The sequence below is a fragment of the Nerophis lumbriciformis genome, linkage group LG03, assembly GCF_033978685.3.
Source record: "Nerophis lumbriciformis linkage group LG03, RoL_Nlum_v2.1, whole genome shotgun sequence".
Lineage (NCBI taxonomy): Eukaryota > Metazoa > Chordata > Actinopteri > Syngnathiformes > Syngnathidae > Nerophis > Nerophis lumbriciformis.
This window is the reverse complement of record NC_084550.2, coordinates 39,904,569-39,921,544: the sequence shown is the minus strand read 5'-3', so window position 1 is coordinate 39,921,544 and position 16,976 is coordinate 39,904,569. Positions and strand designations below refer to the sequence as shown.

General features: G+C 40.7%; 1 protein-coding gene across 1 annotated transcript in view; it reads left to right on the top strand.

Moving 5' to 3' along the window:
• shmt2 (serine hydroxymethyltransferase 2 (mitochondrial)) overlaps nt 1-16,215 on the top strand; it is a 115,652-nt gene extending 99,437 nt beyond the window's left edge. Inside the window, exons 10-12 of the mRNA XM_061937731.1 lie at nt 96-251; nt 15,375-15,482; nt 15,569-16,215. Coding sequence (XP_061793715.1) covers nt 96-251; nt 15,375-15,482; nt 15,569-15,696 — 392 coding nt within the window. The 3' untranslated portion in view covers nt 15,697-16,215. The remainder of the gene's footprint in view (nt 1-95; nt 252-15,374; nt 15,483-15,568) is intronic.
• The last annotated feature ends 761 nt before the right edge of the window (nt 16,216-16,976 follow it).

Below are 16,976 nucleotides of genomic sequence, written 5' to 3'. Positions count from 1 at the left end.
GTCTAAAAAGGGGTCACGTAATGTCTCCGTAGTTTGAGCAAAGAAAAGGCTGCAATGTTTCCTTCACTTTAAAACATTTGAAATAAACGTTTCAGGGGGCACCGATAATCACCTGGTTCTGGTGGATCTGCGGCCCAAGGGCATTGACGGCGCCCGAGCAGAAAGGGTACTGGAGCTAGTCTCAATCACCGCCAACAAGAACACCTGCCCCGGGGACAAGAGCGCCCTGACTCCTGGAGGCCTCAGGCTGGGTAAGGGTCACACATTGTATGTATTTTATTCCAAAGGATAGTAAAGGCGCACCCAAATACTAACTGCAAAAAACATGTCACTAAAGCTCGGTTCAGGTTCACTTGCTGACTTTTTAGCAAGTAGGTGTGTTAGCAACAAGGTGTGTTAAGAGAAGAACCATCTTAATATTTAAATTAAGATTATTCGTTGTATTTATTTATTTGTACACATGAATGTCAATAAGTGAAATGCACGAGGCACAAATCACCTTTGGATTACACCTTATCCACTTAACGGAGTAACGTAATAAGATTTTTTTGTCTACGTTTAAAAGACTTCCTTGTGGTCTACGCAACATGTATTAATGGCTCTTTGCTCAAAATGTTGCCTATATCAGTGTTTTGGCACACCAGACTGTGAGATACAGTCTGGTGTGCCATAAGAGATTATCTAATTTCACCTATTTAGGTTAAAAATATTTTTTGCAAACCAGTAATTATAGTCTGCAAATTACGTGTTGTTGAGGGTCGGTGCCGACTAGAGCTCGGCAGAGTAACCGTGTTATACTCTTCCATATCAGTAGGTGGCAGCAGGTAGCTAATTGCTGTGTAGAAGTGGGAAACAGCGGGAGGCAGCGTGCAGGTAAAAAGATGTCTAATGCTTAAACCAAAAATAAACAAAAGGTGAGTGCCCCTAAGAAAAGTCATTGGAGCTTAGGGAAGGCTATGCCGAACGAAACTAAAACTGAACTGGCAGTAAACAAAAACAGAATGCTGGACGACAGCAAAGACTTACTGCGGAGCAAAGACGGCGTCCACAATGTATATCCGAACGTGACATGACAATCCACAATGTCCACACAAAGGATAAAAACAACTAAAATATTCTTGATTGCTAAAACAAAGCAGGTGCGTGGAATAGTGCTCAAAGGAAGACATGAAACTGCTACAGGAAAATACCAAAAAACAGGAAAAGCCACCAAAATAGGAGCGCAAGAAAAGAACTAAAACACTACACACAGGAGCACAACCAAAAAACTCCAAATAAGTCAGGGTGTGATGTGACAGGTGGTGACAGTACACCTACTTTGAGACAAGAGCTATAGTGATGCATGCTTGGTTATGGTTTAAAGTCATATCCAACAATTGCGACGACGACTTTTTATTGTCCACTGAGTTTGTTTTTTTTTAATGATTTCTGCTGGTGGTGTGCCTCCGCATTTTTTCAACGCAAAAAATATGCCTTGGCTCAAAAAAGGTTGAAAAACACTGGCCAAGATGATGTTTTACAGACCATCTTCAAGCCACTTTCTGACCGTCTCTTCAGGATGCGCTGTTTATTTACATGCCTTCACTTCGACTATGTCTTCCCCGTGCCATCTTTGTTGTAGTCTTTAGCGCTTTGATACTAACAGATTAAATTGGAATAATCCAAAGAGGTTCTTTAGGTCTTCAAAAAATTATGCAATTTGTTATTCTTATAGCCAGACCTGTGTGTAATGCATTTTCTCATCGATAACGTGACATCATCGCGCGCGCGGAAAGTGCGCTATATATATATATATATATATATATATATATATATATATATATATATATATATATATATATATATATATATGTATATATATATATATCTATATATATATATATATATATATATATATATGTATATATATATATATATATATATATATATATATATATATATATATGTATATATATATATTTATATATATATATATATATATATATATATATATATGTATATATATATATTTATATATATATATATATATATATATATATATAGAAATATATATATATACATATATATATATATATATATATATACATATATATATATATATATATATATATATATCTATATATAGATATATATATAGATATATATATCTATATATATACAGCCCTGCCCCCGGCCAAATTGTTTAAACCCAATGCGGCCCCCGAGTCAAAAAGTTTGGGGACCCCTGGGTTAGAGTGTCCGCCCTGAGATGGGTAGGTTGTGAGTTCAAACCCCGGCTGAGTCATACCAAAGACTATAAAAATGGGACCCATTACCTCCCTGCTTCGCACTCAGCATCAATGGTTGGAATTGGGGGTTAAATCACCAAAAATGATTCCTGAGCACCTCCCAGGGGGTGATCAATGGTGATGGGTCAAATGCAGAGAATAATTTTGCCACACTTTGTGTGTGTGAGAATCATTGGTACTTCATAAGAATAACAAATTGCACAGATTAAATTTGACTTTGTATTAGAAATGACAACAGTGGAGGATGCATGTGCATGTACGAGCCGGTCTGCCCCACAACAAGAGGATAGAGAAAAAGAACCTATTGACTACAATGGCGGACACGCGCAAAACACTTCAAGTAAATTTCTACCATATCCGCTGATGTCACAATTGGGAAAAAACGGCACTAATGGGGCAAATTTCAAATGCATCATTTTCTGGAGGTATGAAGGCTGTTTTATCAATATTCCCGCCTTGCCCCCATAGTTTGATTTAAAATTGTTGGGACTTGTGCAGATCCCAAATACACAATAACAGGTGTCAATAGGTTAGAAAGGTTGGTTTTGCATAATAAGGCCCCTTTACTTGAAATTATTGTTTCAACAACAACTAACCAATTGGCCCTGAAGTACACACAACTTGACACACAGCTTTAAATGGCTACTAAATTATTTAGTACCAAAGTATCCTTTTATACCTGCGATCTGTTTGCTTGGAAGCAATGTGTGTGCAAAACATCGGGTAGTTTTGCTGGATTCTGAGTCAACCAATAAGTTTAACTACAACTGCCAGGAAAATAGTTTGGGATGCAAAGACAAGCCCATGTTTTTGCAAGTGATGCCCTCCCATTTTCCTTATGTAGAGAGTCTGCTGGGAAACATAAAGGAAACAATCCACTCATGGTGGTGTTTTCAATTTTATGTGCCAGAAAAAAAGAGATGGCATTTTGCAGCAGATAATATGAATGGAATCATGTTTGTCAATGACATTATCAATGAGAATGGTAAGATTATGGACTCTGATGAATTTAGAACTATGTATGGCGGTGCGTGTTCAAGCTTTTCCTTTAATCAACCAACCGGAGTAATTGGGAAAACATGGCAACAAATAATTAATTATGGAACTACTAAATTATTAGTTTGTAAACCTCCAATAAGAAATTCTAGTTGGCAAAAAGGAACTAAAATATAGAAAAATGTATAGTTTTTATTTAATAAAGAAATCTCTGAAGGCTGCCCAATATAATAATACATATGGAAAATGGGAGGACTTTTTGTGACTGCCCGTTGCCGTGGGATACAATATTCAAATTAATCTACAAAACTACTATCAATGTGCAAAATCGTTATTTTCAAATTAAAATCACTTATAAATTTCTTACCCACAGGAAAAATGTTAAAACTATGGAATATGACCGAGTCAGATGATTGCCGTTTTTGTTGTCAGGAGTCTGATTCCACCCTGCATTTGTTTTGGTATTGTCATATTGTGTCTTCCTTTTGGGTGGAAGTTGAAAAAATTTGTTTAAGCATTGGTTTGTTTATAAAGCTTGATGTGGTTTCTGTTTTTTTAGGAGAGTTCATGATTTAGTCAGTCTAATTATAGTACTCGGTAAAAGGTTTATTTTTAAGGCCAAAAATAGATATTCACTTATTATTACTTTCTTTAAAAACATTTATTCAGCATGTTTTAACTTAAAAAAGTTACATGGTTGAAACCGATAATGATGCCAAAAAACATACAAATAGATGGGAAGTTCTCAAATGCTTATTTTGAAAATGTAATTTTGTTTATAGATTATATGCAATCTGTTGTTGTGTTCCCTAATTTGAGTGTACATAAATGAAGGTGTGTGTTTCTGAGCCCGACCTGGACATTAGCTGGACTGGACCTGGTTTTAAGAACCCTTTTTAAACAATCTAATTTCATTGACAACCTGGTCTAGTGAAGATAGTCCTTTATTTAAAAATAAAATAAAATAAACATTTTCTTGAACAAAAAAGAAACTAAAATAAAAATTCAAAAAAATACATAGAAACTTGTAATATTGAAAATGAGTAAAATTAGCTGTTAAAGGTTAGTACTAGAGATGTCCATAAATGCTTTAAAATGGAATATCGGAAATTATCGGTATCAGTTTCAAAATTATCGGTATCGGTTTCAAAAAGTAAAAATGTATGACTTTTTAAAAAGCCGCTGTGTACACGGACGTAGGGAGAAGTACAGAGCGCCAACAAACCTTAAAGGCACTGCCTTTGCGTGCCGGCCCAGCCACATTATATATACGGCTTTTCACACACACAAGTGAATGCAAATCATACTTGGTCAACAGCCATAAAGGTCACACTGAGGGTGGCTGAATAAACAACTTTAACACTGTTACAAGTATGCGCCACACTGTGAACCCACACCAAACAAGAATGACAAACACATTTCGGGAGAACATCCGCACCGTAACACAACATAAACACAACAGAACAAATACCCAGAACCCCTTGCAGCACTAACTCTTCCGGGACGCTACAATATACACCCCCCGAAACAACCCCCCCCCCCACACACACACACACACACACACACACACACACACACACACACCTCAACCACCTCATGCTCTCTCAGGGAGAGCATGTCCCGAATTCCAAGCTGCTGTTTTGAGGCATGTTAAAAAAAATAATGCACTTTGTGATTTCAATAATAAATATGGCAGTGCCATGTTGGCATTTTTTTCCATAATTTGAGTTGATTCATTTTGGAAAACCTTGTTACATTGTTTAATGCATCCAGCGGGGCATCACAACAAAATTAGGCATAATAATGTGTTAATTCCCCGACTGTATAGTATATCGGTATCGGTAATTAAGAGTTGGAGAATATCGGATATCGGCAAAAAAGCCATTATCGGACATCTCTAGTTAGTACTATTAGTGGACCAGCAGCACACACAATCCTGTGAGCTTCACGGACTATCCCTTGCAGACTGTATTGATATGTATTGTAGGAACCAGAATATTAATAACAGAAGGAAACAACCCTCTTGTGAGAATGAGGGGACGGAGGGTTTTTGGGTTGGTGCACTAACTGTAAGTGTATCTTGCGTTTTTAATGTTGATTTAATAATTTCAAAAAAAGACAAGCCCGCATCCAACGTATTCGTCACAGAAAACGCTGTGAAAGAAAGTAAGGTTTAAAGAAGCACAATAAGAAGGTGCTGGAACAACGGGTCGCATAGTCGAGTCACTGGTATACTACCTAATGGCGAAAAGCAGCCTGCTTACAATACGACAAAACGGCAACAAGACCAGCCTCAAAACGTCTGCAACAAAGTACAAACCCCGTTTCCATATGAGTTGGGAAATTGTGTTGGATGTAAATATAAACGGAATACAATGATTTGCAAATCCTTTTCAACCCATATTCAATTGAATATGCTACAAAGACAAGATATTTGATGTTCAAACTCATAAACTTTTTTTTTTTTTGCAAATAATAATTAACTTAGAATTTCATGGCTGTAACATGTGCCAAAGTAGTTGGAAAAGGGCATGTTCACCACTGTGTTACATGGCCTTTCCTTTTAACAACACTCAGTAAACGTTTGGGAACTGAGGAGACACATTTTTGAAGCTTCTCAGGTGGAATTCTTTCCCATTCTTGCTTGATGTACAGCTTAAGTTGTTCAGCAGTCCGGGGTCTCCGTTGTGCTATTTTAGGCTTCATAATGCGCCACACATTTTCAATGGGAGACAGGTCTGGACTACAGGCAGGCCAGTCTAGTACCCGCACTCTTTTACTATGAAGCCCCGTTGATGTAACACGTGACTTGGCATTGTCTTGCTGAAATAAGCAGGGGCGTCCATGGTAACGTTGCTTGGATGGCAACATATGTTGCTCCAAAACCTGTATGTACCTTTCAGCATTAATGGTGCCTTCACAGATGTGTAAATTACCCATGTCTTGGGCACTAATACACCCCCATACCATCACAGATGCTGGCTTTTCAACTTTGCGCCTATAACAATCCGGATGGTTCTTTTCCTCTTTGGTCCGGAGGACACGACGTCCACAGTTTCCAAAAACAATTTGAAAGGTGGACTCGTCAGACCACAGAACACTTTTCCACTTTGCATCAGTCCATCTTTGATGAGCTCAGGCCCAGCGAAGCCGACGGCGTTTCTGGGTGTTGTTGATAAACGGTTTTCGCCTTGCTTAGGAGAGTTTTAACTTGCACTTACAGATGTAGCGACCAACTGTAGTTACTGACAGTGGGTTTCTGAAGTGTTCCTGAGCCCATGTGGTGATATCTTTTACACACCAATGTCGCTTGTTGATGCAGTACAGCCTGAGGGATTGAACGTCACGGGTTTAGCTGCTTACGTGCAGTGATTTCTCCAGATTCTCTGAACCCTTTGATGATATTACAGACCGTAGATGGTGAAATCCCTAAATTCCTTGCAATAGCTGGTTGAGAAAGATTTTTCTTAAACTGTTCAACAGTTTGCTCATGCAAATTGTTGATGCAGTACAGCCTGAGGGATCGAACACAATTTCCCAACTCATATGGAAACGGGGTTTGTACATAAAAATAACGCAGTAACACATCATGTAAAAATGGTAACTGAGTTACTGAATATAAAAAATAACGCGTTAGACTACTAGTTACCGCTGAAACTAACGGCGTTACAGTAGTAACGCGTTAGTCCTAACACTGCTAGCCATGAGTCAAAGGAAAGTTATTCATATTCATATGTTCTCTAAAATGGGCAAGAAACCACACATTCTGCCAGGGTATGTAAACATAAGTATTACTTACGGGGACCTCTTGTACTTCTTTGTAGCCTCTTCACATTTTTTTTTCTCCCCATGGTGAAAAACACCAAGTACAGCCCTGCGTACTGATATGAGTCATCGAAGCCACAAGCAGTGCATGTTTAATTCAACACGTTTAGGTTTTTAATCATCTTCCAGGAAGTTCTCAAGCTCCACATTTACACCGCCCCATTTCCTTTAGCGTTACCTAAAGGCTGGGTCTTTACCTCCCTATGCGAATGACCTATTTGTTGTCCTTCTAGCCAGAGCCCCGTGTGCGTTTACTTCCCTACCTGACGGTTTGGGCCACAACTGTTGCCCTACTCACGCCATGACAGCCTCTAAATAGGGCAACAGTTTTCTGGCTATAAGAATAACAAATTGCATCATTTTTTGAAGACCTAATGAACCTCTTTGGAATACCTACCTTTTTATTTTGTTGACGTATGATTATTATGACTATTATTGTGAATTGAATGATTCAGGATTCAATTCTCCACTTGAATCAAGGTAAACGTAGTATTCTCCTGTCGAGCAAAGACAATATTGTTCCTTATCTACTTTACACAGTACAGGGTTCGTACGGGTGCTTAAAAACCTTGAAAATGCTTGGATTTTAATGTTGTGTTTTCCATCCATCCATCCATCTTCTTCCGCTTATCCGAGGTCGGGTCGTGGAGGCAGCAGCCTAAGTAGGGAAGCCCAGACTTTCCTCTCCCCAGCCACTTCGTCCAGCTCCTCCCGGGGGATCCCGAGGCGTTCCCAGGCCAGCCGGGAGACATAGTCTTTCCAACGTGTCCTGGGTCTTCCCCGTGGCCTCCTACCGGTTGGACGTGCCCTAAACACCTCCCGAGGGAGGCGTTCGGGTGGCATCCTGACCAGATGCCCGAACCACCTCATCTGGCTCCTCTCGATGTGGAGGAGCAGTGGCTTTACTTTAAGCTCCCCCCGGATGGCAGAGCTTCTCACCCTATCTCTAAGGGAGAGCCCCGACACCCGGCGGAGGAAACTCATTTCGGCCGCTTGTACCCGTGATCTTGTCCTTTCGGTCATAACCCAAAGCTCATGACCATAGGTGAGGATGGGAACGTAGATCGACCGGTAAATTGAGAGCTTTGCCTTCCGGCTCAGCTCCTTCTTCACCACAAAGGATCGATACAGCGTCCGCATTACTGAAGACGCCGCACTGATCCGCCTGTCGATCTCACGATCCACTCTTCCCTCACTCGTAAACAAGACTCCGAGGCACTTGAACTCCTCCACTTGGGGCAGGGTCTCCTCCCCAACCCGGAGATGGCACTCCACCCTTTTCCGGGCGAGAACCATGGACTCGGACTTGGAGGTGCTGATTCTCATCCCAGTCGCTTCACACTCGGCTGCGAACCGATCCAGTGAGAGCTGAAGATCCTGGCCAGATGAAGTCATCAGGACCACATCATCTGCAAAAATCAGAGACCTATTCCTGCAGCCACCAAACCGGATCCCAACAACGCCCTGACTGCGCCTAGAAATTTTGTCCATAAAAGTTATGAACAGAATCGGTGACAAAGGGCAGCCTTGACGGAGTCCAACCCTCACTGGAAACGTGTCCGACTTACTGCCGGCAATGCGGACCAAGCTCTGACACTGATCATACAGAGAGCGGACCGCCACAATCAGACAGTCCGATACCCCATACTCTCTGAGCACTCCCCACAGGACCTCCCGAGGTACACGGTCAAATGCCTTCTCCAAGTCCACAAAGCACATGTAGACTGGTTGGGCAAACTCCCATGCACCCTCAAGGACCCTGTCGAGAATATAGAGCTGGTCCACAGTTCCACGACCAGGACGAAAACCACACTGTTCCTCCTGAATCCGAGGTTTGACTATCCTGTTGTGTTTTCAAAGTTTGAAAAAGAACTTTTGGGTGAAATGCTTGGAAGTGTTCATCATATTTCTCGGCAGTCTGACTCAATAGGCTAATTATAAAATGGAAAAAAATAAAATAAGTTTCCTTAAAAGTGAAAAGCTACACGATTGATCTTTTGGCTTTGCACGAGCCCTCACATTAGGTTGTTGTCATGTGGCTCTGTGTCGCCGCCAAGAGGACAGTGGTTCATCGGTCCATCATGCCCGGGAAGTTAAGTTAAAAGTTAAAGTACCAATGATTGTCACACACACACTAGTTGTGGCGAAATTATTCTCTGCATTTGACCCATCACCCTTGGCCAGGATCTTCAGCTCTCACTGGATCGGTTTGCAGCCGAGTGTGAAGCAACTGGGATGAGAATCAGCACCTCCAAGTCCGAGTCCATGGTTCTCGCCCGGAAAAGGGTGGAGTGCCATCTCCGGGTTGCGGAGGAGACCCTTCCCCAAGTGGAGGAGTTTAAGTACCTCGGAGTCTTGTTCACGAGTGAGGGAAGAGTGGATCGTGAGATCGACAGGCGGATCGGTGCGGTGTCTTCAGTAATGCGGACGCTGTATCGATCCGTTGTGGTGAAGAAGGAGCTGAGCCGGAAGGCAAAGACCCAGGACACGTTAAGAAGACTATGTCTCCCGGCTGGCCTGGGAACGCCTCGGGATCCCCCGGGAAGAGCTGGAAGAAGTGGCTGTGGAGCGGGAAGTCTGTGCTTCCCTGCTTAGGCTGCTGCCCCCGCGACCCGACCTCGGATAAGCGGAAGAAGATGGATGGATGGATGGATGGTTTTCGCCTTTTGAAGGGTACTGGAAAACTGGAAAATGTATCTTAAAAGTCCTTATAAAGTGCTTGAATTTGGCCATGGAAAAGGTGTACGAACCCTGAGTTGCAAGTACACATCTCACCATTTGAATGGCACTACATGGGACATTCCACTGAGTTGATGCCATTCGTTCTGTCGCCTGTTTTGGCCGGAACAATCGAAAGCGTGTGTAAACTCAAGTTTTATCCTGGTGAGATAAGGGTTCATAAAAAATCTAAATTAAAAAATAAAGAAACTGAAATGCTCAATGTGCATTGGCCCATATCAGGCTTTGTTTCATTTTCGTTATTTAAACGTTATTTGTATTGGTATTCCTTAGCCGAATATGAGTAACGGGACTGAATGAAACAGGAATTAGTGACATTTATGCTAATAACCTGTTGACAATAAGCACTGTGGAGGTTTCTTCTCTCCGGGTTCCTCGGACCACCAATCACCGACATGACAGCTCTGTTTCAGGGTTAGGTTTTATTTTTCAATAAGTCTTTTTGTTTGTGCTTTTCAGCAAGTGTCTCTTGGTCTCTCTCTCTCGCTCTCGCTCCACCTCCAACTCCTCTCTCCTCCCTGGCTGCTGCCTTTTAACAGAGCGACAGGTGATTAGATAAGCAGGCCCAGGTGGGCCATCTACGCACCTGTCGCTGATCTCGAAGCGTATTTTTTAAATAAATAACCTAAAAGGTAACGTGGAAATTATTCAACTTCACCTAATTGGTCCCAAAACATTTTTTGGCAAATCAATAATTATAATCTGCAAATAATGTGCCGTTGCTTAGTGTCTGTGCTGTGTAAAACTCGGCAGGGTAACCACGTAATACTCCATGTCAGTAGGTGGCAGCAGGTAGTTAATTACTTTGTAAACATGGGATCAATTACCTCCCTGCTTAGCACGCAGCATCAAGGGTTAGAATTGGGGGTTAAATCACCAAAAATGATTCCCGGGCGCGGCCACCGCTGCTGCTCACTGCTCCCCTCACCTCCCAGGAGGTGATCAAGGGTGATGGGTCAAATGCAGAGAATAATTTCGCCACACCTAGTGTGTGTGTGACAATCATTGGCACTTTAACTTTAACTTTAAAAGTCGGAATGTGTCGGGTGAGACGAGGATGGTTTGTTGTGATCCCAATATGCAGAGCACAGCGGGAGGCAGGGTGCAGGTAAAAAAGGTATTTAACGCTTAGACCAAAAATGAACGAAAGGCAATGGCTATGCAAAACGAAAGGAAAACTGAACTGGCTACAAGGTAAACAGAAACAGAATGCTGGACGACAGCAAAAACTTACGGCGTCCACAAAGTACATCCGTACATGACATGACAATCAACAATGTTCACACAAAGAAGGATAGCAGCAACTTAAATAGCCTTGTTTGCTAACACAAAGCAGGTGCGCGGAATAGCGTTCAAAGAAAGGCATGAAGCTGCTACAGGGAAACGCCAACAAAACAGGAAGGGCCACCAAAATAACAGCGCAAGACAGGAACTAAAGCACTACACACTGGAAACAACAACAAACTCAAAATAAGGCACGACGACCTGATGTAGTTTCATTTTTTAACGTTTTCTGCTGGTGGTGTGCCTCCGGATTTTTTAGTGGAAAAAAATGTGCCTTGCCTCAAAAAAGGTTGAAAAACACTAGTGTAGGTAACAGACTATGCTGGGATTTCCACTCCCGGTCAAAGTAGTGTTACTCCCTCCAGTGGAAAGTACCAGACCAAATGTTCCTTTTTTCGACAGGCATGTAATGATGTTGAGCATGTCGTGAGAACTGTACAAAATATATGATTACAATACAATACAACACAAGATGATTCTCATAGAGACTATAAAACATGTATTTACGACTCAAATAACTTTCGACTTAAGCAAATGATACCATACAGCACACATACACTATATTGTCAAAAGTATTTGGCCAGCTGCCTTGACTCACATATGAACGTGAAGTGCCATCCCATTCCTAACCCATAGGGTTCAATATGATGTGGGTCCACCTTTTGCAGCTATTACAGCTTCAACTCTTCTGGGAAGGCTGTCCACAAGGTTGCGGAGTGTGTTTATAGGAATTTTACACCATTCCAAAAGCGCATTGGTGAGGTCACACACTGATGTTGGTGGAGAAGGCCTGGCTCTCAGTCTCCCTTCTAATTCATCCCAAAGGTGTTCTATCGGGTTCAGGTCAGGACTCTGTGCAGGCCAGTCAAGTTCATCCACATCCATGTCTTTATGGACCTTGCTTTGTGCACTGATGCACGGTCATGTTGGTGGTGTATGGCTTGGATGCAGCTGCTCGGCCATGGAAACCCATTCCATGAAGCTCTCTGCGTACTGTACGTGGGCTCATTGGAAGGTCACATGAAGTTTGGAGCTCTGTAGCAACTGACTGTGCAGAAAGTCTTTGCACTATGCGCTTCAGCATCCGCTGACCCCTCTCTGTCAGTTTACGTGGCCTACCACTTGGTGGCTGAGTTGCTGTTGTTCCCAAACTCTTCCATTTTCTTATAATAAAGCCAACTTTGGAATATTTAGGAGCAAGGAGGATTGCTTTAAGGGGACCTCATTGGCCGCATTCACTAGAGGGGTAAATAAATCCTTCCGGGTGGGTTACCTTGGCAACGTGAAAGGGACTTCCTTTTCCTGTGACAGTGTGCATCGATCATTAATGTCCCACACCGCAACACGTGCAGAGCCATCATTGGTTCCGCCATCGAATAAACCCTACATACCGTATATTCACAAAGTTATGGCTCTATGTATCAGCTAGCAACTCCTGACAGTAGTGGAAATAACTTTGCTCTTGTGAAGAGAGATAAAGTTGCCATTATATCTATTAGGGTTGTACGGTATACCGGCACTAGTATAGTATGGCGGTACTAATAAATCAAAAACGGTACTATACTCTGAAAAGTACCGGTTCGCCATTTTTTTATTTTTTTTTTTACAGGCGTCGTCGTGACACGTCGTGACACTGCTGGTTTTAAGAGCAGAGGAGCATGTTCGGCAGCGCGCACACACAGAGTACTTACAAGCAGACACAGTGTGTAGACAAAAAAGGGAGAACGGACGCATTTTGGCTTAAAAAGTAAAGATAAAGGTGAAGTTAAAACACTGAAACAGGAAGAGGGACTTTAAGACATGGCTAACATCCATCCACAGTCGGCAGTGTTTTAGCTACTTCTAAATCACTAATCCTGGTGTCTATGGCGACGAATAAAGTAAGTTTCTTACAAGTAGCATTATCACTGGAGGACGAGGAATAGCTAAACATGCTTCACTACACACCGTGGGAGGATACAATAGCTCACCGGCATCACAATGTAAACAAATGGGTAGATCTACACTTGACGTCCACTGTAATGATACCAAGTACTATTCGATACTACTATGATTACATCGATATTTTTTAGTATCACAAAAAAAAAATATTTTATTTATATTATGTTTGTATAAAATGTGTCCCTGGACACATGAGGACTTTGAATATGACCAATGTATGATCTTGTAAATACTTGGTATCAGATCGATACCTAAATGTGTGGTATCATCCAAAACTAATGTAAAGTATCAGAAGATAAGATAAGTAGAAGAATAAGTGATTATTACATTTTAACAGAAGTGTAGATAGAACATGTTGAAACAGAAAATAAGCAGATATTAACAGTAAATGAACAAGTAGATGAATAATCAATTTTTACAGTTTGTCCCTCATAATGTTGACAAAATAATAGGTAGATAAATGACACAATATGTTACTGCATATGTCAGCAGACTACAAACCCCGTTTCCATATGAGTTGGGAAATTGTGTTGGATGTAAATATAAACGGAATGCAATGATTTGCAAATCATTTTCAACCCATATTCAGTTGAATATGCTACAAAGACAACATATTTGATGTTCAAATTGATAAACATTTTTTTTTTTTTGCAAATAATCACTAACTTTAGAATTTTATGCCAGCAACACGCGATAAAGAAGTTGGGACAGGTGGCAATAAATACTGATAAAGTTGAGGAATGCTCATCAAACACTTATTTGGAACATCCCACAGGTGAACATGCAAATTGGGAACAGGTGGGTGCCATGATTGGGTATAAAAGTAGATTCCATGAAATTCTCAGTCATTCACAAACAAGGATGGGGTGAGGGTCACCACTTTGTCAACAAATGCGTCAGCAAATTGTTGAACAGTTTAAGAAAAACCTTTCTCCACCAGCTATTGCAAGGAATTTAGGGATTTCACCATCTACGGTCCGTAATATCATCAAAGGGTTCAGAGAATCTGGAGAAATCACTGCACGTAGGCAGCGAAGCCCGTGACCTTCGATCCCTCAGACTGTACTGCATCAACAAGCGACATCAGTGTGTAAAGGATATCACCACATGGGCTCAGGAACACTTCAGAAACCCACTGTCAGTAACTACAGTTGGTCGCTACATCTGTAAGAGCAAGTTAAAACTCTCCTATGCAAGGCGAAACCCATTTATCAACAACACCCAGAAACGCCGTCGGCTTCGCTGGGCCTGAGCTCATCTAAGATGGACTGATACAAAGTGGAAAAGTGTTCTGTGGTCTGACGAGTCCACATTTCAAATTGTTTTTGGAAACTGTGGACGTTGTGTCCTCCGGACCAAAGAGGAAAAGAACCATCCGGATTGTTATAGGCGCAAAGTTTTAAAGCCAGCATCTGTGATGGTATGGGGGTGTATTAGTGCCCAAGACATGGGTAACTTACACATCTGTGAAGGCGCCATTAATGCTGAAAGGTACATACAGGTTTTGGAGCAACATATGTTGCCATCCAAGCAACGTTACCATGGACGCCCCTGCTTATTTCAGCAAGACAATGCCAAGCCACGTGTTACATCAACGTGGCTTCATAGTAAAAGAGTGCGGGTACTAGACTGGCCTGCCTGTAGTCCAGACCTGTCTCCCATTGAAAATGTGTGATGCATTATGAAGCCTAAAATACCACAACGGAGACCCCGGACTGTTGAACAACTTAAGCTGTACATCAAGCAAGAATGGGAAAGAATTCCACCTGAGAAGCTTAAAAAATGTGTCTCTTCAGTTCCCAAACGTTTACTGAGTGTTGTTAAAAGGAAAGGCCATGTAACACAGTGGTGAACATGCCCTTTCCCAACTACTTTGGCACGTGTTGCAGCCATGAAATTCTAAGTTAATTATTATTTGGAAAAAAAAAAAAAGTTTGAGTTTGAACATGAAATATCTTGTCTTTGTAGTGCATTCAACTGAATATGGGTTGAAAAGGATTTGCAAATCATTGTATTCCGTTTATATTTACATCTAACACAATTTCCCAACTCATATGGAAACGGGGTTTGTAATTAGGAGCCTTTGTTTGTTTACTTACTACTAAAAGACAAGTTGTTTAGTATATTCACTATTTTATCTAAGGACTAAATTGCAATAATTAACATATGTTAAATGTACCCTAAGATTTTTTTGTTCAAATAAAGACAATCATGCTATTTTTTTTGTGGTCCCCTTTATTTAGAAAAGTGTCGAAAAATAAGTTTTGGCACTGGTTTGAGAATGTGGTTCATGTGTTCCAGGCGCTCCCGCTCTGACTTCTAGGCAGTTCAAAGAAGAGGATTTTGTGCGAGTGGTGGAGTTAATGGACGAGGGCTTCCAGATTGCTTTCGATGTGAAGAAAAAGACAGGTGAGTGAGGCGAAAGCTTGTTTTAAAAGATCAACAAGTATAGAAATACAAAAAAAAAAAAATGTTGTATTGTTGTTCCTGTGCAGGAAAGCTCCAAGACTTTAAGAACTTCCTGCTTGAGGACTCGGAGACGGTGGCCCGTATTGCCGAACTGCGCCAGCGCGTGGAAGGGTTTGCCAGACCATTCCCCATGCCGGGCTTCCACGACCATTAATGTCCTAACATGCAGTCCGTTCTTGTAAAAAACTAAGAAAAATACAATTTAAAAAAAACAAAAAAAACAAGACCTCTTATGTGGAGGATCAACAATAAAAATGTGCAGATTTTATAGAAAATAACCATTTTTTCTATATATTTTTTTTATTATTACTTAACAGGTCCTGTCTACTCAAACACTGATGAGTGGGATTAATTATATTTGAGAAGTCTTAATTTTTAGAATGACCTTAACTATTGTCATGATTTGGTTTGATATTTCATGAAAGCCGAGATGCAAAATAAGCTGTTAAAGAGTAGAGTAATATATAGAGTGTAAATCACTATACTGGCCCGCCAGATAATTTTAGTTGGCCTGAAATAACAATAAAATACCTAATATTTTCTTACAACATTTTTTTTTTTTCCATTTTGAAAGTAAAAATATATGTATTGCATGAAATCCCATACGGTTCTTAAACTAATAGTATCCAATATTGCAACATTGTTTTGGTCAAAATAAAAGTTTATACTTAAATATCTGCTTGACCTATGATTTCAAAGGACGTTATCCATCAAAATTGTACACTGTAACAGTTACGATATATTTTATGTAACAATTTACAGTTGTTAAAAACGACCACTGTTTTTAAACAGTATAATTCTGTCAATTAAGCTGCCAGTTTTTCACAGTAAAAGTACCGTTGTTTTTACCGTAAATCAGTGCTTCTCAATTGTTTTCTGTTACAGCCCCTCACCACCACCTCTGCTGCTATTATGGATACTTAAATACTATTGTATTATCATTGGAAAAAAAAAATCTGAAAATTTAAATTACAAAAAATCAATATAAATAATTTGACTGACTTCAACTATTTGATATTAAAAAATAAAATAGATGAACTTTTATGTAATATGTAAATACATCCCAGAGCATATTACTACCACCACCATGCTTGACGGTAGGTGGTGTTCCTGGGATTAAAGGCCTCACCTTTTCTCCTCCAAACATATTGCTGGGTGTTGTGGCCAAACAGCTCAATTTTTGTTTCATCTGACATCACATGGACAAAGATAAGACCTTCTAGAGGAAAGTTCTGTGGTCAGATGGAACAGAAATTGTTATTGTTTGGAGGAGAAAAGGTGAGGCCTTTAATCCCAGGAACACCATCCCTACCGTCAAGAATGGTGGTGGTAGTATTATGCTCTGGGCCTGTTTTGCTGCCAATGGAACTGGTGCTTTACAGAGAATAAATGGGACAATGAAAAAGGAGGATTACCTCCAAATTCTTCAGGACA